The sequence below is a fragment of the Haplochromis burtoni genome, unplaced genomic scaffold, assembly GCF_018398535.1.
Source record: "Haplochromis burtoni strain Fernald_Lab_line unplaced genomic scaffold, NCSU_Asbu1 Contig_16, whole genome shotgun sequence".
Lineage (NCBI taxonomy): Eukaryota > Metazoa > Chordata > Actinopteri > Cichliformes > Cichlidae > Haplochromis > Haplochromis burtoni.
The window spans coordinates 2,802,841-2,828,645 of NW_024582377.1; the positions used below are offsets into that span (position 1 = coordinate 2,802,841).

General features: G+C 42.0%; 4 protein-coding genes across 6 annotated transcripts in view; all 4 read right to left on the reverse strand.

The window, feature by feature from the left end:
* Positions 1–9,280, reverse strand: part of LOC102307063 (signal-induced proliferation-associated 1-like protein 1) — a 37,513-nt gene extending 28,233 nt beyond the window's left edge. The window contains exon 1 of the mRNA XM_005916881.2: positions 8,913–9,280. The gene's annotated coding sequence lies outside the window, so the exon portion shown is untranslated. The remainder of the gene's footprint in view (positions 1–8,912) is intronic.
* Positions 9,281–11,487: 2,207 nt separating this feature from the next.
* On the reverse strand, positions 11,488–13,369 carry gpx2 (glutathione peroxidase 2). Its single transcript, XM_014331968.2, has 2 exons — positions 12,523–13,369; positions 11,488–12,214 (listed from the first exon to the last, which is right to left on the reverse strand). Exons 1-2 carry the CDS (start codon positions 12,889–12,891, stop codon positions 11,861–11,863), a joined length of 723 nt encoding a protein of 240 aa, XP_014187454.1. The 5' UTR covers positions 12,892–13,369; the 3' UTR covers positions 11,488–11,860.
* A 123-nt stretch (positions 13,370–13,492) lies between these two features.
* LOC102307593 (ras-related protein Rab-15) lies at positions 13,493–19,349 on the reverse strand. 2 transcript variants are annotated; one of them, XM_005916883.3, is made up of 7 exons: positions 18,599–19,349; positions 16,119–16,179; positions 15,973–16,033; positions 15,817–15,894; positions 15,559–15,648; positions 14,271–14,336; positions 13,493–14,188 (listed from the first exon to the last, which is right to left on the reverse strand). In XM_005916883.3, exons 1-7 carry the CDS (start codon positions 18,720–18,722, stop codon positions 14,033–14,035), a joined length of 636 nt encoding a protein of 211 aa, XP_005916945.1. In that variant the 5' UTR covers positions 18,723–19,349; the 3' UTR covers positions 13,493–14,032. The 2 variants fall into 2 exon arrangements, with proteins under 2 accessions (XP_005916945.1, XP_005916946.1); XM_005916884.3 differs by lacking the exon at positions 14,271–14,336.
* A 123-nt stretch (positions 19,350–19,472) lies between these two features.
* On the reverse strand, positions 19,473–25,794 carry LOC102308131 (protein max). 2 transcript variants are annotated; one of them, XM_005916886.2, is made up of 4 exons: positions 25,602–25,794; positions 22,659–22,766; positions 20,844–20,967; positions 19,473–20,738 (listed from the first exon to the last, which is right to left on the reverse strand). In XM_005916886.2, the coding sequence occupies exons 1-4, from the start codon at positions 25,635–25,637 to the stop codon at positions 20,554–20,556; spliced, it is 453 nt and encodes a 150-aa protein (XP_005916948.1). In that variant the 5' UTR covers positions 25,638–25,794; the 3' UTR covers positions 19,473–20,553. The 2 variants fall into 2 exon arrangements, with proteins under 2 accessions (XP_005916948.1, XP_005916947.1); XM_005916885.2 differs by having other exon boundaries at positions 20,844–20,982.
* Between the last annotated feature and the right edge of the window lie 11 nt (positions 25,795–25,805).

Below are 25,805 nucleotides of genomic sequence, written 5' to 3' on the forward strand. Positions count from 1 at the left end.
CAGCAAGAGTCCTGACAGGGACTAGACAGAGAGCAGATTTCTCCTGTATTGGCTTCTCTTACATTGGCTTCCTGGTAAACGCAGAATTGAATTTTAAATCCTGCTCCTCACATACAAGGTCTTGAATAATCAGGCCCCATCTTATCTTATAGTACCTTATTACCCCATTAGAGGTCTTCACTCTCAGACTGCAGGCTTACTTGTGGTTCCCAGAATATTTAAAAGTAGAATGGGAGGCAGAGCCTTCAACTTCCAGGCCCCTCTTCTGTGGAATCACTCTACTTTTAAGATTAGGCTTAAAACTTCCCTTTTTGATAAAGCATATAGTTAGGGCTGGATCAGGTGACCCTGAATCCTCTCTTAGTTCTGCTGCAATACGTCCAGGCTGCTGGGGGATTCCCACGATGCAGTGTTTCTTCTTCAGTCACCGTTTTCACTCACCATGTGTTTATACACTTCTCTGCATTTACTCGCTTGTTATTATTAATCTCTGGTTCTCTTCCACAGCATGTCTTTTGTCCTGTCTTCATCCACTTACCCCCAACCGGTTGCGACAGATGGCCACCTATCCCTGAACCTGGTTCTGCTGGAGATTTCTTCCTGTTAAAAAGGAGTTTTTTCTTCCCACTGCCTCCAAAGAGCGTGCTCATATGATTGTTGGGGGTTTTCTCTGTCTTCTTTACTGTATATCACTGTAGGGTCTTTACCTCAGGATAAAAAGCACCTTGAGGCAACTGTTGTTGTGATGAGGTGCGATATAAATACATATTTTCATATTATTGAACCCAAACTTTTATTTATAGCTATATCTATATAAGGCAGACATAGATGTCTATATAGAGCTAGCATCTATCTGTACATAATGAGTACTTTGGACACAGTCTGAACATCAGAAAAGTCAGCCTGCTGAAAGTCATACCAACTTTAATGTAAGACCCTTTAAAAAAGGAAGGAAAAAAAACTGCTTGAGAAATGTAATTTGTCTGCCCTGCACCACACAGGAAATCTATTTAGAACCATTTCTAAAACAGTCTACCTCTCATCAACTATTCTGTCATTTCCTGCAGGTGAACAATATCTGCAATTTATATGGGAAAGTTTCCCTGCAACGTCCTGAGAGAGAAAGCTTCAGTATTCTCGACCAACTCATCTTTCAGCTTCTGCTTTTACAGACAACGACCAAAAGAAAATGAAAGGCAGTTCCTGTTGTTGTTCTAATGCATTTGAATTTAACCACAGTTTTACTTCTATTATAAAAGAAAACCTCAACTTTCCACACTGAACTGAAAAAAGAAACTGACCTGAGCAACGGGGCCAACAATGCAAAGAGAGCATTTCCCAGCAGCGGGCCTTGTTAAACACGCCTGTGACGACTGGGAGGTGTTTCTAGGGCTAGTCTGTTTACTTTATTCACCCTACAAAAGGTAAATTCCCTCTCTTAATATCTGAAGAGCAGTGAACCTATTTGTTACCAAACAAATACTCCCAGCTCAGCATGGGTCTGGCACACTCCACTCTATCTGCTCAAGTATATGTGCTGGGATGAAGCAGTTTCATCAATTGAGGATTAAAATAGAAGGATGGGAGGGCGAAGCTGCGGTATAATTAACAGTGTTGATGCAAGGAGGAGGGTTGAGAGAAGAATCTGTGGGCTTGCTGTCTATAATTGAGCCCCTTCACATGCTAAAAGACGGGGGATGGGACTCAGCCAGGGGTCCCAGCAAACACTTCCAAGCCTGCTATTACTTCATTCTTGGATCACAGGCACTTGTGAGCAAAGCAAATCAGAGTAAGCCCTTAGTGCTTCTCACAGTAACGTGCACAGATTAATTTTGACTGTTCCACTGGAGCAGCGTCTCTTCATCGTCATTTGCAGCACAACAGTGGAGCTGTATGAAAGTTTGAACTGGGATAAATACCAGGGGTCATGAGATGTCAATCAAAATGTTAAGTAGATCATGGTTTTCTGATTGAACATCACTGGGCGCCCCAGGCTGGGGGCACCCAGTGGTCATATACACACTGCATGACAGGAAACTCATGTCCTAGCTGTCCAAACACCAATAGAGTAATCAATAATATTCCTGAAAATCAACACACTTGGAAACAGAAAACACGTGAGCTACACACAGTTGTTGTTAGAAATCCAGTTTATGGCCACATTGTTCCAATTGGAAACAAACCAATCAATGTTAAAATTTTAGCCCTATGAGTTCGAGCTTAGGGCTCTCAGGATGTTGGCCAATCAGTTGGATCACATTGCTCTGTCATATGGGGTAAAAGGAGCAGCATAACCTACAAAGCACCTCCAGTGGACCTGCATAATCCTTGGCTTCTCTATTGTCTTGTGTCTGTGAGCTTCCAGATCAAATTGCATCAATGTGCTTGGACCCTGTTGTACTTCCTTGTAAGTCCATCCATTCACTTTCTTAACCACTTATCCAGCTACAGCCACGGGATCTGGAGCCCATCCCAGCTGACAATGAGAGAGAGGCAGCGTCAACCAAACAGAGTTTGCCAGACCGCCACCAGACTGACACAGACTTACAACCACCCACATCCACGCTTAAAGCCAATTTAGAATCACTAATTAACCTTTGGACTGTGGGAGGAAACCAGAGCATCCGGGGAAAGTCCACAGAGTCCAAGGACACCATGCAAATGTCCCGGAGAAAGTGTATAAGTCTGTATAAGTTCTATATTTACTGCTGCATAAAATGCAAAAAAGTTCAACTGTATTCATGAGCAAGACCAGTGGTTTGGAATGCAGGAAGGGTCAAGAGAAAGCATTTACATCTTTGCATACAACCGTGGATTAGCAGCAAGGTCAGCTAACGGCAACCTGTCACATTTTTACAGCTGAGGTGTTGATATGACAGATGCCTGCAATGTTTGGAAGTCGTCCACTGCCCTGTCCTCTGCCTGATTGCACAGGTAGCAAACAAGCTGAATCACAGAGAGATGTGAAAAAGGAATCCTGATAAGATCGCCCTTACCACAGTAAAGTAAAGCGCATTTATTTATCACAAAGGCAGAAAACAATCATAGCATGGATAATGCAACAGCAACCTTGTATCTATTGCTGGAACAGACACTAACTCAACATTCAGATGCACTGAATCAGTTAGGAAAAAAGAATGAAAGCAGTGTGACACAGTCACAGCAGATACTCCGAGGGGCTGAACTCGCATTTATAGAATTATGTAGATTCATTTTAAATGGTTTGTCTGGGCATGTTGTAGCAAAGTGCTGTTAAAAGAAGCGGCGCAGTTCTTACAGTGTGATTAAGCAGGTTGGGGGAGGCTGGGACCTTGCTGAGCTAACTTGAGAAACATGACCTCCACAGCAACAGCAGAACTGACCACGGCCTATTTAAAAAGCCCACAGAGAAAGTAATCTAATCTACCATAAGTTGCTCTGTGCATCCTCTTCAGTTAATTTCCCTCAGTCAAACTGATCTTTCAATCGATCAACAGCTGTTTAGCCCCTAAGCATGCCTCTGCAGCAATAAGGAAATGCACATAAACTCATTAAATTACACAAATTGATGACTGGGATGTATTGCAGCAGTACGGATTTTACCACAGACAAACATATGACGGACACAATGGGACCTTTAGCTGAGAGAGCAGTGGGTAAAAAGGAAAATACAGCCAGTCATCCTGGAGTGCCAAAGTCAAGGTGAAGGCTTGATTAATAGCCCCTTACACTGGTATCTCCTCTGAGGCCACCGCTAGTGCACAAAATGTCCACAGTTTTATAATTAGCCTTTTTAAGTTGAAAAATAAGGATTAGTTCTTGCCAGATAAGCATTTTACTAAGGTAACGGCAATGTGATGCAGTCAGTACAAAGGACATGGGTACTTCAGTACAACACAGAGACGGCAACAAAGGAAGACCTTCTTGTTGTTACTCTCACGGGAAAGCTCAGGGGATTCTCTGGGATGTCTCTCAAGAAGCCTTGCTGACTGTGCTGTCCCCTCAACCCCCTCACAGCTTGCAGGGCAGTCTAATTTCCGAACTGAAGGCAGGTATGCTTCAGTAATCAGGAGGTCAGAAATGGCAGGTAGCTTCTTGATGCACAGTTGAGCAGCTGTGAGGCTCGATGAGGACTCAAATTTCAACAACAGCAACAGCAGCAGCGTACATGTAAACCGTTTCCAGTCATTGATTTGGGCACGTGTCCAGTGCACGGCCCAGTGCACTTCCAGTCCAATTACAGTCAGGCCACAAAGTTAATCAATTCATACAGTCATTTGGACTACGATAAGTCAGCTAGTGTTGCATAACAGTGGTGCCCTGCTAAATCACACTCTGCCAAAAGAAAAAAAAAAAATCACAGTGCAAACCTGCACAGCATGCTGCTCCTGCTGTACTGCACCACATTAATGGCACACTCCAGCCAGCCCTGCAACTGGAGTTTTAACCTATTATTGAGCCAGTCTTATGCAAACTGCATTTAACTACAAACAACAGCTCAGGGAGGAGGGTTTCTAATGCTTTTGTTCCCCCTGGTGCCGAAATGTACAACCCCCCCCCCCAAAATAAATAAATAAATACAAGTAAATTAACATCTGCTTTGCTAATCACACAGTGTCAGGCACTTGTCCCAGTAATTGTTCTGTTTTGATTTTGGTGTACTGATGAAGACTGAAGCTTTGTGTGAGCCCCTCATTTGCACCTTTCACTATGTTTTTCTAGCTCCTGCTGGCCATTTGAACACATTTAGCCTTCTAGGATCTTTTGAAAGTGAGGCAGAAGTTGGACATTTAGGACACACCAAACTAATAATTTGTCCAGTTGTATGTGTTCGCTTTGTCAATAGCAAACAAGCCACTTCTGACTTCTTCCTTATCAGTATTCTACTCGAGTGTACGTACCGTGTAAACACAAGCAAAGCAACGACTTCACCTTACCTCCTCCCAGTGCCGATAAAGACAACTGCTGAACTAAGCACCAGAGCCATTGAGGGACTGAAAGAAGTGGCCAGCGTAAGGTGACATATTCAACTTCAAGAATGTCTATCAAACATAGCACATGCCCAGCTTTCAGTTTCAGCCGAGTTCTTTGAGTTGCAAAGCTAGCCTGGCCGGGTATCCAGGAATACATCAATGAAATACACAGGAAACAGGCAGTGAGAGAGGAAAGGCTGGGAAAGCAGCCATGTTTGTTATTAACCAGCTCTATCTGGCCTTTGCACCTGGAGCAACATGGAAAAAAACTATGGCCTATTTTATCAGAGAGCATACTATTGCACCCCGGTTAGACTATTTACAACATATATTTATATTTATAGAGAGAGAAACTTACAGTATTTGCTCATTATAAAATTGAGTGAGGTACTAAAAAAAAAAAAAAAACTATTACAAGACAAGTGAGTAGGACATTCTCCTGCACACTTCACTCAGTCCACTTGAGGCTATTTATCTAAAAAGTCATCTGAACCTTACAGACTGAGCCTTTGGTCCACAGTGGTCTCATTCTTCCCTCTCAAACAAGAGCAAAACAGGGACTCAGAGTGGAAAGAGATTCCCTGGTTCCAAAAGCAAAGGATGTGGAATTTTGGAACCATATGAGAAGAGGGGAATTTCGGTACAGGAAACAAAGCACAACACGGACTACAGCTGGTGTTGTTAAATAGAGTTCTGGGGCAAACCTTACGCAGTGTTTTGTTGTGCCAGCATTCCAGTTTTACTACACGTCACATGGTAAAAGGCTCCTGAACATAATAATACAATCGTAAACATGAACAAGAATGAGGATAAGCTGATCAGACCTGTCTACGTATTGAGATCTGTTCTGAGATCAGCCGTGGCAGAGCCCTTGCACATTCCTGCCTGCTTCTCAGATTTCGGTCCACAGGAGGGGGGACAACGGCAGAACCTCTGCGGTTTTTGTACGTGGAATTATTTTCCAAAGCTGCCCGCATAGTCTCTGTATGAGGCTCGGGCCTGCAGCTCTGCTTGATGTTTGGATTCTTCACTGAGTCGGAGTTCTGTAATCCATTCCAGAGAGAGTGTGCAGGCCAAAAAGAGACAGTGTAGCAACTGGCAGACATGTCGAGACAATACCAAGCACGTCGCTGCTGTGTGGCAGCGGGGATAGCCTGCAGCAACACATCATCATCAGAATCCCTAGTTTTCATTATGGAACATTTCACTTTTTTAAGTGGTTGTTTACCAATCCTTCTTCTTATTTTTTAAAAACGTTCTCATCTCTGTCCCACGTCAGACTATTTTCAGCTTGTGTGTGAGCAGAAAAGGGGAATTACACAGCGTCTGATCTCGGCATGACTGTGGGTTTTGGTTTGGGTTTGAGAGTTGGAAGCAGGATGACAGAAACCAGAGAGGTCTCTTTAGTTTATGAATGCAGTGTATATTGTGACAGACCACCAAACGGAGACCAAACCCTTCAGTCAAGGTCAGAGCCCAGCCAGCTTGCAACACCTTCCACCTGTCCCACCGCTCAGCCTCCCAGGGTCAGCAATCTCCCACACCAATAATTACAGTGCGTCCAAACCGCTGCACATTTTTGCGAGGTCAGAAACTTTGCGTCAGGTGGGATGGAGAAGGGAGTGATTTCCTCTTTGTCTGGACCCATTTACTCTGTGACAGAGCTCTGAAAGGGGATTACATCATCACTATTGTGGCTTCCGAGCCCTCTGCTTTCCTCCGCCGGGTGGTATAAAGTGGACCGTCCCACCCAGACAAAGACAGAGCATTCCAACAGTTTAGCAAGCAGGAAATTCAGACCCACAGTCACACCTCGTTAAAGTCAAACTCATCAACCTCTCAGTCACCAGCAAAAAAAAAAGACACTCTGAAGAATCATCAGAGGCCATGTTACCATCAGGTCATTTGACTTCTGACTATGAGCTGACTAATACCAGTCAGACACTTCACTCGTAAAAACTGAGGAAGCTTCCCCTTTCTTTTCTTTTTTCTTTTGTCAAATCTGTTACAAAAGCTTCTGTCAAATCCAGGAAAAAGTGACTCATGTAGGAGGGGGGAAAAAATCTGCCTTGTAACTGACATTGACCACATTGGTACACCACTTTTTATCCAGGGATGCATCTCAAGGTCTGTTTATTTTGCTGTCCAGTGAGAGGTGTGTGCGCAGGCGTCACAGTCTCAGAAATGACTTTGTGACGGTAAGAGTCACCACACCACAATGAATAGAGTTCAGTCAGTATCGACTTTAAGAGCGCTGATGCACTTTGAACCTGAGCATTAATGAAAAAATAATAATAATACTAACCTCATCTTTCTTTGTATAATATAAACAGTTAATTTAAGCATGTTATGAAGACCACTTAGCATATCTGCAGCGCATACATTCCAGAGTAACAAATTATAAATCAGCACAATGCTTCTCTTGTTGTTCCCTTTTATCTTTGCTCAAACTATTCCCTCCGAGCCAATGCACAGGAGACAATGATAACATAAGCTCAACTTAGCAACAGGAAGCATCCTTGTGTGAACGTGCGGGCACGTTATAGAAAAGACCCTACTACGAATGAAGAACACCAACAATTGTTGTGCGAGAGATGCAACACAAAGTGAAAATAGCAACACTGTCCTCCAGTAATAAAACAAGGGGAGGACTACGTATGCTGATAAGGAACGTGAGAAGCAGAGACTCTGCTAAACAAGCAGAGTTATCTTTGTGCATCTATTCTGAAAGTAGTCTCATCCAAATCTTTGGGCAGATCTTATCAACTGAACTAGCCTCTCATCCCCAAATGAACCGTTACAGGCCCACACAGTGAAAGAAATAAAACAGAGCAAGTATTTTTTCCCCATCCAACAAGATCATTTTCATCATCTATAATAAAAATAACAATAAAAAAAAGCAAGAAGTAATCCAATGTATTTGCAGAAGGCAAAAAAGGAACAAAACTGAGAGTAACTAAGCAGTAAAAGTGGAAGTGAAGCTGTATGATCAGTCATGCCAGCCACAGTGGGTCAGCTAAGCTTATCAAGAAAGCTAAAAATCCCAGATCCTTGCCCAAAACCAAACTACAAAGTTTCCCCTTTTTCACCTGACTCAAGTTGTCCAACTGCAATAAACAGTGCTTCTGTAACACACGCTCACACACCATGATTCAGTTATGAGCAGCCACCCCTCTATTGTATTTAATTCCCTACCTGCTTACTTGTAACTGTTTCACTGTAGTTGATATTTTGTAAAACATGGCCCCCTCTGGACACAACGCTGCCCTGTGAAAGTAAACTCTGAAAGGTTAAGGTCTGTTTGTTTCTGTCAAAACAAAACTCCCAGCCCTTCATCACCAGATCTTTCCTGTTCACACGCGCTGCTGCCACCACTGCACTGGTGTGCATGCCGTCTGTATTCCAAAACAGCCTATGTGAGCACAGTTGGACACACATCCACATCAGGCAGAAATAAACTGATAATCTCATCAAGAATGGCACTGGATACTCAGCGTGGAGGGAGGGGGGCATGACTTGCAGAGAGCCCTGGTGGCCTAATCTATACAAGCAGATGCTGAGCCAGGGCAGGCTGTAAACAAATCTCTCAAGACAGATGTGGCAATCACCTGGTGCCTGAAGCCTTCTCGTGTGGCAACAACGCGGGATACGCCACCTCGGAATTTTTTTTCCGGGTGGTGACAGACGTATATCCTCCAGTATGCAACGGTGTGGCTTGAACGATGCCACCTGTGAATCGCAGAGAACAATGCCCTTGACATACACGGCGACACAGCGGATATGTTTTGACAGCCACCCTGATAGCCTCACCACGCCAGCCCCATTAGTTCTAATAACAATAATAACACTGCGCACTGGCTTCCCCCCTGCACCTTCACACGGCACGAGGATGTGCTTTGTCCTCCTCACACAGATGTTGGGTGCAGGCACCCCCGCGCATGACTTCGTACCGCCACTCACCTTTTCTCATAGTGGTTGTCACACAACACGAAGCAGTCTTGCTTTTCTTTCCTCTCCCCCCTTTTGTTTCAACTCGTAACAAGGTGCTCCAAGTCCGAGACACAAACTACGCAGCAGCTCTGTTGGCTGCCCTCGCGGGGGGGACACACACAAAAACGTGCTGGCTCCGGTTCAGACCGAGGACGGCCCGACGTCTTCCTCTGAACGGCAACTTGGAAGTTTGATAGAAAGTTACGGCTTTGCCTCGCTGCGGTATGCAGCTGCTGGAGGGATGAGATCATTCAGGCAGCCTCCCCTCTCCCTCTCTCTCCCTCTCCCTCTCTTTTCTGCCCCGGAGTCTCGCGAGAAGGCTTAGCGGGGGGAAAAAGCAAACGTTGCCGTGGCAACAGTGCTCACCTGTAGTGAGTGGATGGTCAGAGGGGAAACGAAGAAGTCTCACTCTGCTTCAAGTGACCCCAGGTTAAAAAGTACGCAGTTTATTCAATAGCAGATGAAACTTGTCATGTTTTAGGTCTTTAAGCTCGCTCCAGTCACACCGCTCGTGCATGTTTACTGCTGCGGAGTTTAATGTGAAACAGACAGTTAAGGCCATTAGGTTTGACCTTTGAACTATTATCTAAATCGACTTCATTTTCTATCCGGTTGTTCAGTCTGACGTCACTAGCCGTGTCTGGGCCTAAACTCCGCTGCAGGTCCATATATCAAACGATCACTATGGCATTACTGAGAGTTGAAAAACTGTCTAAAGTCTTTCATCTTTAATAAAATGATCAGCATTCTGCTCTACCAGGTGTAACAATTAAGTTTAGCATCCAGGCATCCATGAAAACGGAATTTATGACATTTAACGGAGTTAGAAGTTAGCAGGGAGTTAGCTCGCTAGCTTCTATCTAAATACAATATAGCATGTCCTGACTGCGGGGTTTTGGAAACAAATTAAAACGTACAGCTCTGCTATCACTTCCAACATAAATGAAGACAGAAAACTAAACAGCAGTGACGTTTGTAGGGTCACTGAAGTTGGGCTAGCTGGTATATAATGATGTGCTACGTGACCGCTAGCAACACAGCTATGTTAGCATAATATAAAGAAGCTAACTTTTTTTCCACTGGATAAAAGTTAACGTGAGTGTTCTCGGTGGTCAGGAACAAATGTAATCGCATGGCAGGATGCTGTAAAAGGACCAAACTTCAGCCAGGAGAACAACTGAGATAATCCATCCACAACACGAGGTTAGTCATTCATATACTGCTGCATGGGCTGGGCTGTAGTTACATCCTAAGGTTTTAAAAACTGAGCTTAAATAAATGATTAGCAGTAATAAAAGGGGGAGGTCAACAGTGATCACTGACTGTTTTAGGAGCTTTTTGAGATCAAATAGAAGAAAATACAAAACATTAAACATGTTAACAACACAAAAGCCATATTAAACGCAGACTACTTTAGACCCAGAAGTAGGATTCGTCGCGTCATCACTGAACAACCGGATTGTTTCAAATCATCAGTCAAATCTGATTGGTTAAACAAAAAGCCTTTTTGAGTTTATGACGTATCCACGTTGCAAACTGTGTATTGCGACCTACAGCCCACTGTTGCAGGGTCAGTGTGCAATTTTAAAAGCATTTCATTGAATTGGAAAGCTATAGGAGTCCATATTTTTCTTAGTGTGTTCAGAGCTTTTACTAAAGCTGTCTCTAAACGAACTTTTAGAGTCGGAAGCGAATTGATGGATGGATGGAGGGAGAGTGAGTCACCTGTTGAAAATAACTGATCTTTGGTGATATTTTTCTGCAAGCTGTGAGTAGATGGGAGCAGTGTAGAGGGTTTAAGGAGAGGCCCCTTGCGCTGCTCCTCTTGCTTCTCCCCAACAAGCGTGAAGCTTTTCCTTGCAGTCACACTGAGGGAAATCAAATGCCCTGGCGCATCACGACAGCATGGATATGTAAATATAATATGCAACGAGACTAAGTATTACTACAATAACCACAGCCACTATAAGTGGAAGTAAAACCCAGTATCACTTTAGTGTTTCTAAATGTACCCACCTGCCATGAGGTCACCGTGTGGCCTGTTGTGCTGACGTAGATGTCAGCATATGTGCACAAAGCCCTGCGCGAACCTGCAAAGCAGGCCTTGCAAACAGTGCAGACTTTGCATAAAAAGCTAAAGCTGCATGGCAGGTCATAACACAGCTAACGAGGTCACTGTTTACCCTACATGGATGACTTTGGGTTTGTCTTAAGGTGTCACTGTAGTGATAAAGCATTCATGTAGCTGCATGGTTTCAGCATGTTTTTACTTTAAAAATGTAGGTCTGGAAAATTAGTGTGGGAGGCTCTGACATAATTTTAAAAAGGGATTCATCGGGCAAGAGGAAGCATAATTAGAAGATTGCGCTGTGAATTTTTTGAAAGGCTGTTTCAAATAATTCCACATCCTCCCCACTGTATCTAAAGCTTCATTATTATGCCTACTCCAGCTCTATTTTGGTCGTGCTTACATCAGTGGAGCGCATCTTTATGTTTATATATGGTCCAATTAAAAATCACACCTCAGTGGGAGACAAATTTGGTTTGAAGGTTTTATTCCAGTGCAAACATTATGTGTGTGTGATGAATGTTAATTGACGAGAGAAGTTTGGGATTAAATCAGCAGCACCATCTGCTGGACGAACAGGAAAAGAACAAGAAACAAAAGGATGTGATAAAAAAACAAAACAAAAAACATCAAAGTGATCATTTGCCTCATGCATAATGTACATATGTGTAAACTTTTAACTACACTGTTCATTCATCCACAACTGTTAAGCACTTATAAGGCCTCCGATGATATTCCCTTATTCTGTTTTAGAACATCACCCTCATTTAATAAGACTCAACGGTGTGGAGGACAGCATGACAGCTTTGAGAGTTATGGATGAGAAGTCATTAAGAGATGGAGGCTATTCTTAGGTCTTAGTTAATCTTAGCAGTCTTTGAATGTCAGGCTCTATGTCAATGGTGGGGAATTTTTTGCTGTATCGCTTAAAGGGTTCTCCCTCTGGCCCAATGAGGAATTTCTCAAAGTTCCAGGAGATATCCGTCCTGCTGATGGGGCTCCAAACCAGAAATTTGGGGTCCTGAATGAGAGAATTTGGGTCGTCATCGGGATAGGGGAGTTTGTCTTTCAGATAGGCAAAAACTGGGTGGGTATTTGTGCCATTGACGTCACACTTCTCGAAGATGGTAAAGATGGGCTTGAAGCCTCCACCTGGACGCACGTGCTGCAGTGAATTCAGGATTTCACCATTGGTGCAGTTCTCCTGCAGAGCACAAGCATTCATTGGTTTCACTATGATAGCGAAGATGATTAAAATCCTACTTCAGTATCAAACCATCAGTACCAGATACAGTTTGCACACTATTAAATGATGCAATTCCTGTAACTTGCTTTAGGAAAGAGGAAATACACTAATGCCAATAATACAAGTCAGACTTTAACTCAAACCAGACCCAGGTAGGATTGGGAAAAGGAAAATGTCTGTGACAACAACAATAACACAGAACTGGTACATTAAGTAATACATTTTAGAGGTTTTTAAGTGACTTCAAACTCTGCTGCTGAACTCACCTGATAGCCAAACTGATTGCAAGGAAAACCCAGGACCACCAGCCGATGGGGGTACTTGCTCTGCAGCTGGTTGAGCTCGCTGAAGTCCCGGGTGGTGGTTCCTCAGAGCGAGGCCACATTCTCTATGAGGACCACCCGTCCTCTGAAGACGTTGAAGTCCACCGAGTCTCCCTCCAGCGTGGTGGCCCTCAGGTCGTAGAAAGTCTTCGCGATGAACGTCATCTCGTCCTCTGGTTCTGCCACAGTGGAGGCAGAGGGGATCTCGAGCTGCCTGTATCCAAGCGCTTGGTCACCTGATTCATTTAGGGCAGAAAGTTGCCTTTGACAAGGATCAAATGGCCCTGCGGGAAAGTGATCTCCATCTGTCATCCTATACTCTGAAGAAGTCCGAAATAGATTAATGTAACTAATTGTCTTCTTATCAGGATTTTTAAAGTTTTATCAAGTAAACTGACTTTCTTGAAGTGAATGTAATTATATTCTCAAAGAGTGTTTTAGGGATAAAACTTGCACGTACTTCCTACTTTACAGCATCTCTGTAACATGTATCAGTTTTCTCTGTCATCAAAAATTTAACATGATCCCCGTCTTTCACAGAGGGTGATTAAAAATGAATGAATCTGTCTGAACTCTTTCAGGACTTCACTCCTTGCATTCTAATGTAATGACTCAGCAAGGTCCCGACACATCTCATTAGCTTTAATATGAAAACTTTAATTTATTAACCCGTACAGTGGTTTTATTATTTTTTTTGTAACAACCTGCACATATCATTTAAAAAAAATTACATACAAGTGGCAACTTGGCAGAGCCTGAGTACATTACTTCAAAGAGCGGTAACACTCCTTTAGCACACAATGCCAATCACATTTGTAACGCAAATGCACACATTCGTGATGATAATGCATGAGCAAGCATTCAAGGTCTTCGAACATGGCACGACAGAGTCTCCGTCAAAGGAGGATAGTGAATTATGTAAATAACTCCACCCCTGCTGGGTTTGAATTTCGAGGTGTAAATAATTCAGCTCTGTCCTCCGGCTTCTTCGTCATTGCCTCCATCCTCTTCCTCCGCCCTCCTCAAATAAATGATTGTTGATTTGAATCCACACTTCACCTACAGCACCAACCAAATTATTCAATTTAAAAAAAAATATTAACAAAATATGAAGAACAAGTGACGAAGCAGCTGCTCGGTGCAAACCTGTATTTTAAAGGAAGAAATTGTGGGTATGGATAGTTTTATTACACAAAACCATGTTCTCCGGGAACCTCACCAGCTTTAAGATTCAGCGATCATGGAACAAAATTGGCCCTCTGCTGGTAGCTGCTTCTAAATGCATTTAACACAGTGTGATAAAAAAAAAAAAAAAAACGTACAAAAAGTGAAACCCATTCATTAAACCCCTGGGCCAACAAGTCACCGCATCCACAAAGAGGGCAGAGGGGGACCGGATCAAGTCAGAGCGCCTTCAGCTATAAGCTGTGGCACCATGATGGCCATCTTGTTTCTAACAGGCGCAGCTCCTCTGAGGAAGGTGAGGGACTGTGCTCTCTTTGTCTTCCTCCAGATCTGCCTTATCCAGATAGCTGTCCAGAGATCCCAACAGGTTGTCCACGTCCCTCTTGTGAGCCTGTAGCACGAGTTCTGTCAGACGTTCGAATGACTGGAGGAAGAAGGAAGAAAGAAAACAAAAGAATGCGGCGGGGAATTACCCAGAAAAAAATGTTGCCAAGAAAATCCGCTACCTCACTGATGTTGATATTCTTGGAGGCACTGGTTTCAAAGAACTCCATCCCATAGGATCCTGCTAACTACAGACAATTGAAGCGCATATTTTTTAGAAATAATAAAACTATTTTATACCTTTTTTCTCCAAAACTATATAAATATAATTTAAAAAATCAATTGAATGCAAAGGCGATACTCTGGCACACTAATACTGATTAAACAGCACAGGGTGTCAACAGTGTGACGATTTATACATATTATGCACTTGCATGGATGTAGGTGTATCCTTCAGGCTTTGCTGTGTGCTGTGTTAATATTATAACATGCAGTAAGAAGTTTATATAAAGTTTATCTTATTTAGCGATGTGATTTTTAAAAAGATTTCACTAAATGTTTTAAACGTGGGAGGAAGCGTTTGTCTGTCTCAGCCTAACCAGTTGAACAGTATTCTATTTTAAGAGACATGCTGGTATCAGCCATTAGTGTTTGGAAGCCGACTTTGATAGTAGTGCCTCTAAAAGCCTTTTCTCCCTGAAATAAGTCATGCCAGAACCATATTGCATATTTTCTCAATAAAAGTTCTTCTCAAATATGCAAAAGTGTTTTTTTAAAACCTCAAAAATAAAGTCAACATTATTCCCAACATGAGAGCAGCGACTGAGTCTAGTATGACTGAATATTTTGTAGTATTTAGTATCTAGATGGTCCTGGTCTGTGTGAAGAGCTCAGAGGAACGTTCATTCTGATGAATGACATGTGGCTGTAATTCATCGTCTAATTTAACAGGGTCAGAAAGAGTTCATATTGGTGTTTCTACAACATGAACATCTACTCATCACACACATGATCTGTACAACCGACCGGATTTTATTTGGGAGTGTTTTCAAGTCTTCACCGTGTCTTTGTGGTAAAAAGGCCTGAGGCTGTCTGAGCAATAGAAACAACTAAGAGCCTGCCAGCACAGAGATAGTTGTGCGCACACTTCTCGAATCGAGCTGCCAAGTTGCCCGACAGACAGGTTGAATTTGTATGCAGTGTGTGGATTGTTTGTGTAGACTGTGCTTCGAGCTGATCTGGCAGCTTAAGTGACATTTATGAAACACACAAAGCTTTCCAGCGCAGGTATTACAGTAATCATCATCAAGTTTAAGGAGGTTAAATGGAAGAAACTGGAGGCCACCAGGAGACTGACTTACAATATGGGACTAATGTATATTATGATGGTGAGTACTTAAAACACAATCTCCAAATTAAAATCAATAATATACTAATTAAAGCACAGCGGAAAATAAGGCTCAATCAAACCTTGGTTCCTTGGTTCTTTGACACTTCCCTCCTGAGTGAATCATCACATTTGTTTCCTACCAATATGGTCTCCATTTTTTGGGTAGTATACTAGAAGAAAACAACAAAAACTGAAGTCAAGCACAGGGATAGTGGACTTCATCATCCTGTCAGTCACTCTAACCACTGATTGTTTAGCAAGCAGCTCAAGTTCAGTCAGCCAGAACACAAATACTGGACAGCTGCGAAGGGCAGCGAACAGAGTGCTTATTGCCTTACTTCATCCACATCACTGACCCACTTGGCTATGTGCTTAAAGGACAGCTTGTCTGTGACGTCGTAGACAAAGATGACACCCTGCATAAAAAGTGGAAAGAGGACTAAGGAATCAAAGCTGCGTTACAGAAATCTAAGTTTACTCTTGGCTGCTCATACTTGTGCCCTCCTGTAGTACTGTTTGGTGATGGTCTGATAGCGCTCCTGACCAGCTGTGTCCCTGCATGGAGGACCAAACACATATCAGCAAAAGGGAATCACCCATGGCAGCAAGTGTGAATGCAATTAAAAAAAATGTCACTCACCATATCTGTACTCGCACCTTGGTTCCATCTACCTCCAGTGTTTTCATCTTAAAATCAATTCCTGACCAAAACAAAGAAAATGCAAATACAGATGTAAGCTGGGATGCAACCTCCAAAAATACAATCACAAACTGCCAACATGTCCCTGAGATTCCTCGGAGATACCGTTATCTAAACAGGTGTAAACGACACTGAGGGATTTCTGTGCTAGGAGACAGAATAAAGGTTTGCAACGTAACTTTGCTGGTTTCTATTCAACTAGTTCTTTTAATCTACTTCTTATTTAGTTTTCATCATGCTAGCAAAGCCAAAATCCACTCAAAGACAAACGTGAATTTCTGATCCTACACTATGTACAGTCATGTTAAAGACTCTCTGCAGTCCTGTGAGGAAGTGTACTCAGATGTACTTAACTGATCATCAACAAGTGTCATCACATCTATAAAGCCAGAAGTTATGTCGCATATCCCAGAAGTGGATATCACAGTAAGTTTAACCCAAGTTCAGTGGCAGAAAATGGCAAAAAAAACAAAAGAAAACCAACCCTGGAGCTACATCTCAGACCCTACATGCCTAAATTAGCATACGTCCTAGGGCCAGTTTAGAATCACCAATTTGCCAGCCATGCATGTCTTTGGACTGTGGGGGGAAGGCAAAGAACCTGGAAGGAACCCATGCAGGAACAGAGAGACCAACCAGCCAGTGGCTTTGAACACAGGACATTCTTGCTGTAAGAGGCAGCAAGAACCCAGATCGTACTAACCATCACACCTCCAATGTCTTTTGGACAAACCAGACCAAGGTGGAGATGTTTGGCCATGATGCACAGCACTACATTTGGCAAGAAACAAACACAGCATATCAGCACGAACCCCTCATACCATCTGTCATGCACGGTGGTGGAGGGGTGATGATTTGGGCTTGTTTTACCTGGGCACCTTGCAGTCATTAAGTCGACCATGAACTCCTCTGTATACCAAAGTATTCTGGAGTCGCATGAGGTTATTGGCCCGACAACTAAAGCATGACCGAAATTAGCAAATTCAATAGGTTCTGTTATAGTCCAATGTGCCAATAAGCCATGACACTACAACTATGACGACTATACTACTGTCGATATATCTTGCAAGAAAAGATTAATGAAAAGACTGAAGAGATCCTTTCATTTGGCTCCTGTGATGGATATTTATAAGATTTTTTAACACTAGTGGCATGACTGAAGTTAGAATAGGAAAGAAGTAGAGCAGGAAAAAAAGGAAACGTGTGATTCTGATCAATTGGACAACTTGGAATCTGTTCTCTGTTTCCTTCCATATTTGGCTCTGTTACATTTAACATTAAACCCTGAACAGTTTTTGTTTTTTTCTTTCCGTTACGCTGCCACCACACTTTGTGGAATCAATAAACTCTGTGTAATCCAATCCCAACATTGTGCTCATAAAAAAGTTTTCTGTCAGGCATTTCATATGATCATTGACCATAAATACATTTTTGTTGGCGATGCAGCTTCCTAGCCCAGTTTGAGTGAAACGAAGAGGTGCTACTGAATCGGAAAATGCACCTACTTTACATAACAATCAAATCCCAATCTCACTGTTTTCAGTGTCTGTGAATGAGCTCCTCCTGTAGCCCGTTTCTGTCTCGCCCTAAGGATGGCTTTCCTCTTTTTGCAATTGTTCACTTTTATCATGTAAGAATCTGCGTTTATGTAATATATGCAAAGCTGTCCATTCATCCTGCATATCGGTATCCTTTTGTTCCAGCGCTTCTCTCACTGCCTGATGCAGATCTAAAGGCACGGCTGGTGATTTTCTTTTAGCAATGATTTCCTCATCAGACACTATTCCAAATATCCAAATCCCATGTAAAGCCTTTCCACTCTGCATTTTCTGGTGAGACTTGACCCTGATTATGCTCCACAGTCTAACAGGTAAACAGGGCCTACCACATTTTGTTCCAACTCATTAGTATGTGACACAATCAGGAAAAGTGGCAGTACTGATATGAAGCACTAATGGCCTCATCAATCCGCAAGTTCCAATCAAGGGGCAAAAGATATAAGATAGCATATCAAATAATTTGAGAGCAGAAGAAATAATCGTCTCCCTTCCCATTTCCAGTACGCTCGTGACAGAGACGTACTTTATCAGACCTCTTCTACGTGTCTAACCTTTAATTAAGCAAAAACATTCCATCTTATACTTTCATTGTGCTTTAGCGTGGGCAACAGAAAGCCTTCTAGGCAAACTTTCCCATGTGAGGCTGTTTGAACTTGAGGCCCTTTAATCCTATAAGTAGGCCCACTTTTATATTCTGAACAAATGGGAAAGCTAAAATAAAATGCTCTGAATGTTAAAACCCTGCATCTACATTCATCCAGAGAAAAGAATTTCCCGGTGTTTAACTGGTTCAACCTGTGGGGGAAAAAACTGATATGAGTTTTGGAGAAAGCTTCACTGAAAACCTGTTGGATGGCTTACCGATGGTGGAAATGTGTGTAGTGTCAAAGTCACTTTCCGTGAACCGGCGCAACATGCAAGTCTTCCCAACCCCCGAGTCTCCGAGCATGAGCAGCCGGAACAAGAAGTCGTACTGTTTAGCCATGACCCAAAACTAAGCGATGATGAAAAAACATGCCTGTCTGATGCGGCGCTTGAAACTGGCTGCTTGTCCTCTGCTTGGGTGATGCGTTCAAGGCCCCTCGGAAACTTTCATGCTGAACTCAAAGAGCGCCACCTGATGCACTTTACAAAGGCAGATGTCTTGGAACGTTTTTCTAACATTTTTGTGGTTCGTCGTGTGCTTTACTATCACCTTCAAATATTTCAGTAGTACTTCACCATCCTACATGTCGTTCTTGGTTACGCCTGCAATTTCCTACGGCACTGGAAAGCAGCACACAACCTGCGTCTTTGAACGTTGTTTCCTGTAGAGGGAGCGTCAGGACACATCACACTGGCCCAAGTCTAAATTCAATATTTAAACAATGATTGATGTCATTTTATGTCGCAAATAAAAGTTTATATGTTCCTCGATGCTCATATTTTCTACTTTATCTCTAAATATGAGTGAAAAGACAAACACATATCTCCGTGTGTAGCCAATCCAGTCCTTGTGATCTAGGAACATTTAAAGGTTTATTTCTACCAAAGTTTCAACAAATCCTTCTTATCATTTACCTTAATTCCATCAGCAAATTCTGATTCTCAAATCCTATTAAACCTGCCAGATTATTGAATTAACTGGCTCTTTAACTAAACCTGCATTTAACACCAAAAAAGGATGCTGTTGGGGATGCCTAATGTGCAAAAATCAGGCTATTTTTTTTTACATTAAAAACACAGGAGTCACAAATTCATCCAAAATGGATAAAATAGTTTATTTATAGTTTCATAATAAAGGTATGCCTTATCTTGCAAGACAACCGTTGGCAGTATGTACAACATACCTGTAATTTCCATGGAATGGAACAAACAAATCTTATAAGGTACACACTAATTTATCTCTGCAAAAAAAAGAGAAACATTCCCAGCACAGGCAAATCAAAGGGAAGGCTTTTCTTTGCAGAAACGACACCATTTAAGAGTATACAGTGTTATATACCACACACTGAAAAGGAACTTCCATCGACAAAAATAAAGGACAATGCCTTTAACTGCATTGTGCAACATTCAATATCAATGAGGGGATTTTTTTAACCACAATTTATTTAAAAATATTAAAAATAGAGGAAAATAAATAGCTGAAACTTTGAAATATCAAGCCAAACATAATGGGAGTTCAGACATCAGATTATATAGGTATATAGATATAAGGGTAAGAAATTCTTCTTGGTGCATGACTATAAATAGAGGGATTTCTTTGATTACACAACATTTCAAAAGACAAAACTTTTAGCCAACTACACAGAATAAGGAGGGCTGCATTTTGCATAACAGACAGGGTTTGTTTTTCCAAAAGCAACTTCACATTCTTTTCTGGAAAAATATTAATATTATTATTATTATTAAAAGGTAAGGTATTCCTACCCTTACCGTTTGTCAAAAGTCTCACACCTCCACCGGATTGGAGAGGTTGACCAAAACAACCAATAGGGAAAGGTTATTTTTGTAGCTTTACTCAAGTCTTGTCATCTCCACATATATGACTGGTTATTATGAGGTCTGAAAGGCATAAAGTCCTTCAAATCTGCAGAGCTGCCTCAATTTGGGGATTTTTAACTTTGTTGCTGGGCCACGAAAGGAGTGACAGGATGCTTGCCAGAAGGATAAAAGAAGGTAGAAGCGTTTTATACATAATAGCACCTCTCTCACACACGATCTCCACCTCGTCTCCTGGGCTAGCGCAAGAAGGCAGGGCTCAGTGCGGACAGGAAAGAGGAGCTGGGGCTGGTGGGTAAAAAGAGTCTGTCTAAGGAGCCGGGGTCCACCCAAATCTAGCTTAGCTCCAGGCGCAGCTTCTTCCTGTTTGGTGTCTCGTCTGATTCTGATTCAGAGCTGGAGTCGGACCCACCATCAAAAGCGGACACGGCGCTCCCTTTGCGGTTTGTGTACAAGCTGCTATCGGAAGAGTAGTTGGTCTGGAGCTGAGTGTTCCCCTTGGCCTTCTCAAGTGCACGAACTGCAAGTTGTACACAAAGATAGAAACAAACGTTGTTTACGGCATCTGAAATTGAATCCACGTGACAAAAATGTGCGATACTTATTTAACAAGAGCACCGCTTACCCTGCTGCTCCAGCAGTGCATTCTGCTTCTTTAGATCGTCAATATCTTGCTGGTGGGTGTGGTTTTTTCGTCTCATGTACTGGATGTACTCCGTGGCTTTGTCTAGAATCTGTGCTCGGGAAGCCTGTTTAACAGAATTCTGTGAGGCCCGTGTGAAAAAGCAGCCAATAAAGTGCATGAATCTGTTATACAAAGTTCAGAGTGTGTTGCAATTTAATCTGGATTCAAATAAGAAGTTAACAAGAACTATTCCAGGAGTCAGCGACCTCGGGCAGATGGGTCAATGCTTGTTTTGTAGTACCGTATTAAACCAACAGCGCTGACCACAAATGTTGATGCCACAACTTTGCAGCAATGCAAACTTGAGCAACAGCGACTGTGTTTGTTAGAAATATGCACTGTTAACACAGTATACAGATTACTAACCAGACTGAAAATCAGTGGCAGTGGGCAGTGATCAATTCAAATGAGAAATTTCTGGTCTAAATCATCTTCAGTATTAATCTGAGGTAAAAGAGTGAGTGCCTGCAGCAATCTGTAAAGGCTCTGTCATTATTTGGACCTGCATTTCAGTCAGTGGTGTTTGGCATCCTGTCAAAATTCATGGAATTATGAATGCAGAAAACAATCATCAGATATTTTTCCACCGTGCAGCCAACAGCTTCATTTTCCTGCATGACAATGATCCCAAACACACTGCGTACCTGGACAGAAAACAACGCAATTACAACACTCTCGGTCGTGGATTGGCCTCCCCACAGGCTGGACCTCAACATTATTGAAGCAGTGTTGGATCATCATGACAGCAAATGTAACAAAAGAAAGCCAACATCCAGAGAAGAGCTTTCAATGAACTATTCCTGAAGACTACTATAAGAAAGCTGCCTAAGAGAGTTCAGGCTGTGCTGAAGAATAAAAGCCGTCATACCACATAGTGATTTTCAAGCTCATTGTATTTGTATTCTATTTTTATCTTATTGTATATTTATTTTATTTTATCCTACTGTATATAGTATTTTATTTTATTCTATTCTGTACAGTTGTGTACTGCACCTATTCTTATTGTATTCTAATTTTTGCCTCATAACTTTTGCACTGTCCACTTCCTGCTGTGACAAAACAAATTTCCCACGTGTGGGACTAATAAAGGTTATCTTATCTTATCTTATTAAAACTGTACAGACTCTGTTTTTAACTTACATACTGTACTTTCATGTATGTTTGCACGTGTTTCGACAGAATTTCCCATTTTCCTAGCAAAATATAAAGAAATGAGGGGTGGCTTTTAGATTTGCATAGCACTGCATATCTATTAACTCCAGGTTGAGCATTATCAGCTTCAGTTTCACTTGTGATGGCAGACCAGCGCAGGTACAAGTTAAAAGCAAACGAAGATAAAGCAGCTGGGATTCAACACAGTACTACAAATCAGGCTTAACAGAGGAGAAAATGATCTCCATGTTGACACAACAACTGTACGTTAACTGCCTTTTGAACTTGAATAGTATTAAATATGAAATGGACAGCATAAGCAGAAACATCACTCTTCATCCAGCATTTATTTGGCAAAGCTGCCAGAGTTTACAGAGCCGCTTGCTTTGACAGCAGTGTCTACAAGCTTGTTAAAATCCACCAACGAGATGAATGATCTTGTGAATCATTATCAGACACGTCGTTGATATTTGGCGAGGCATCTGTTTCTACAAATAACAATTTCCTCCTTCCTCTAGGCATGACAGAGAGATGACGAGCATAGGTCTGGATTCTGGGGCACAATATGAATGGTCTATGGCAATATATAGATAGTTTCCTCACCTTCTCCCCTTGTAATGCAGGCACAGAGTCTCGTAAACTGTGAAAGCTGTCTTTAATGTGGTCCCTGCGTTTACGCTCCAGCGCATTGTGATGTGCTCGCTTGTCTGCCTGCAAAGGGGAGAGAGAAAGTTTAGGTCATTTACAAAAAAACTACATACGTCCGCTTCTTTAACATACAGAAGTGATTTAAACTGCAGTAAGAGAAGGCCTCATTGTTAGACGGTTATTGCGTGTATCTGTGTTAATATCAATATATGCACACAAGCAGGAACCTGTGCTGGAAGTATTTACAAGGACACGATATGTTTGCTTTCAGGGTTGCACCAGCAAATCTTAAGTCGTAACTAAAATTCAACATTAACTCAGTCTCAACTCTTCCTTTGCCTTTTTTTCTTAACACGGACTGGATGATAGATAAAAAATCCAATTTTTTGTCTTAAAACAAGGTGTTCCTTGTTTCATGAGTCACCAAGAGTCATGTAAGATCCGTTTGTGGTTAATAACTAGCTTTTAAATGTAGTGATTAGAAAAATATGTGTGACGATTTTCCAAATGAAGAGATGGGGAGAACATGCAAACTCTATATGGAAAGGCTGCGGCTAGATTTGCACCCAGGACCTGTGCGTGTTCTCCCCATTTCTCTGTGAATGTGAGCGCGAATGGTTGTCTGGCTGTCTGTGTTGGCGCTGCAAAAGACTGCCAGTCTGTACCCCACCTCTTGCCCTATGGCAGCTAGAATAGGCTCCAGCTCCCCCATCCACAACCCAGAACTGGACGGACGGGATGTAGATCAGGTAAATTCAAATATTGGTATGGTATTATTGTAGCTTTTTGCTCTTCTTTAAATTAACCTCATTCTTATTTTTTAGGGGTTTTTTTTCTCACTGTTGTATATATTTGATAAAAGATGTCTCTCACTAAGTGAGGGTTTTACTTTAACTATTAACTCACTAACTGTACTATTTTTATTCTGTATCCTGTCGCTGGACTTTGTCTTGTGAGATCAATAGAGTGTGTATCTATCTATCTATCTGGGCGACCGTGGTTCAGGGGGTTGGGAAGCTCATCTTGTAACCGCAAAGTTACCGATTTGATCCCCAGCTCACTCTGTCCTGGTCGTTGTGTCCCTGGGCAAGACACTTCACCTACCGCCTACTGGTGTTGGCCAGAGGGGCCGATGGCGCGATGTGGCAGCCTAGTTTCTGTCAGTCTGTCCCAGGGCAGCTGTGGCTACAACTGTAGCTGCCTCCACCAGTGTGTGAATGTGAGAGTGAATGAATAGTGGCATTGTAAAGCGCTTTGGGTGCCTAGAAAAGCGCTATATAAATGCAATCTATTATTATCTATCTATATCTCACTCATTACAACATGTTGCTAGGCCAGATATTAAAGTTAGTATAAAACGGATCATTTTTAATTTAGGTACTGGCAGAGATTAGAAGGAACATTTTACTTTCATTTTCTTTGTTTATGTAAGAGCAACACTACATGTCAATGGATATCAACGTAAAAATGTAGATTCAAACATGGCAGATTTGACTAAAACTGCTAATATCTCCTGAACACATCATGTAAAACTACACAAAATGCAAAAGACATAAACATATACATCAAAACAAACATAAACATAAACAAAAGACAAATACAAACAATCTGCCTCACAAAGTTAACGCTCATCACTTGAAATATGGATGTGAAATTTGAGCCTTTGCTGAAAACTGTTTTTAGGAAGCATTTCTAAACTTAATGGCTCAGTAGCGTTAGATGCTCGGCACAATGAGGGCTTATGAAGCCTTACAGTAAATGTATAGGTGGCTCTAATAGGATCTACACTAGAGTTGGAATCCATAGTTCTGAGAAATATGTGGCCATATTTAGGTCATGTTCTCAGATTCATGCTCAATTAAAACACCACATCGCACTTTGGGGTGGGAAAATGCAACTGCTTATTGCAACACGAGGAATTCAAACCTGCACGCACTGTGGGCGTACTGATACATTGGCAGAGTGGTTAGTTGTAATGCAACTACAGCGCTGGATTTTTAGCAAGAAACCACAATTTAACAGGTAACAAGGGCTTGCAGAGAAATACTGAATAAATCGCCGGGCTTATAATCAAGAAAACACAATAACATGACATGAATTCAGTTGTACGATAGGAGAACATCGAGTACTGTATTCTCATTGAGCCTCGGTTTGCTGTATTAAATGTGTGTGCATCATAGCCTGACTTAAATCACACGTCAGAGCTAAAGATACAACCAACCACGACATTTCAAGCAGCTAGCTGTCAAGTATGCTAACTATATCTAGGTAGACGTGAAGGGATTACCCTTTTATGCAACGAATAAACAAGGGCTGCATTTAGCATCTAAACTAAATAAATAGTTAAAGCATGCGTGGTATAGCCGACAGAACCGTGTTATATTTCTGAAAGGAACATTATGTCCAAGCAAGCCGTCAGTTCACCTCTCAGAAGAGCTGACCTTGTGTCCTGGAAGAGCTTAACTGCTGTTTATGATTTGTTTTATTTATGGGTTTTTTCCCCATATTTGCAATTTTAACACAGCGTCTTATTTCAAGTTTTATTGATCACGTGACAGCAGGAATACGGTCCAGCAGAACGAGTGATTTAAGTTATAAGAGCATAAAACAGCCCTCTTTATTTTGCTGAGCTGCCCCAAACAAACGACAAATGTCGTAGCGAGGCTACCCAACTTATTCACCAGTTCCGTGTGCGACTTTCATTTAAAAGCCAGCAATTAAGAGCTCAAACGCTCCCCCTAACAGCTATCTCCATACAGGCTTCAAAACCTAGTGCTAGCCCAGAGAAACCCCCGCTAACTAGCTAGCACAATCAAATAGCATATTTTGAGAGGAATGTGAGTTACTGTGTAGCTAACAAACTGGCTAGCTACTTCTAGAGGAAACAAAAAGACATACATCGCTGTCGACTTCGATGTCATCGTTTTCGCTCATTCTTCGATTTAAAAAAAGGTATGAGGGGGAAAAAGAAATAGAAAGTATAGCAAAAGCTGGAAGCAGATAATAAAACCAAGCACGGAACTCTGCTACGGCAGAGACATGACAACCAACCGCTTCTCCACACGTGATTCGCCTACACACATGCACGGGGAAAACATCTAC

Coding starts and splice junctions, on each gene's coding strand:
- LOC102307593 (XM_005916883.3), bottom strand. CDS start 18,722: ATGGCTAAACAGTACGACTTCTTGTTCCGGCTGCTCATGCTCGGAGAC. Junction 15,895..15,972: donor AGTACTACAGGAGGGCACAA/GTATGAGCAGCC, acceptor CTTTTTATGCAG/GGTGTCATCTTTGTCTACGA. Junction 15,649..15,816: donor GGGTCAGTGATGTGGATGAA/GTAAGGCAATAA, acceptor GTTTTCTTCTAG/TATACTACCCAAAAAATGGA.
- LOC102308131 (XM_005916885.2), bottom strand. CDS start 25,637: ATGAGCGAAAACGATGACATCGAAGTCGACAGCGAT. Junction 22,767..25,601: donor ACATCGAAGTCGACAGCGAT/GTATGTCTTTTT, acceptor TCCCCTTTGCAG/GCAGACAAGCGAGCACATCA. Junction 20,739..20,843: donor TGCACTGCTGGAGCAGCAGG/GTAAGCGGTGCT, acceptor TACAACTTGCAG/TTCGTGCACTTGAGAAGGCC.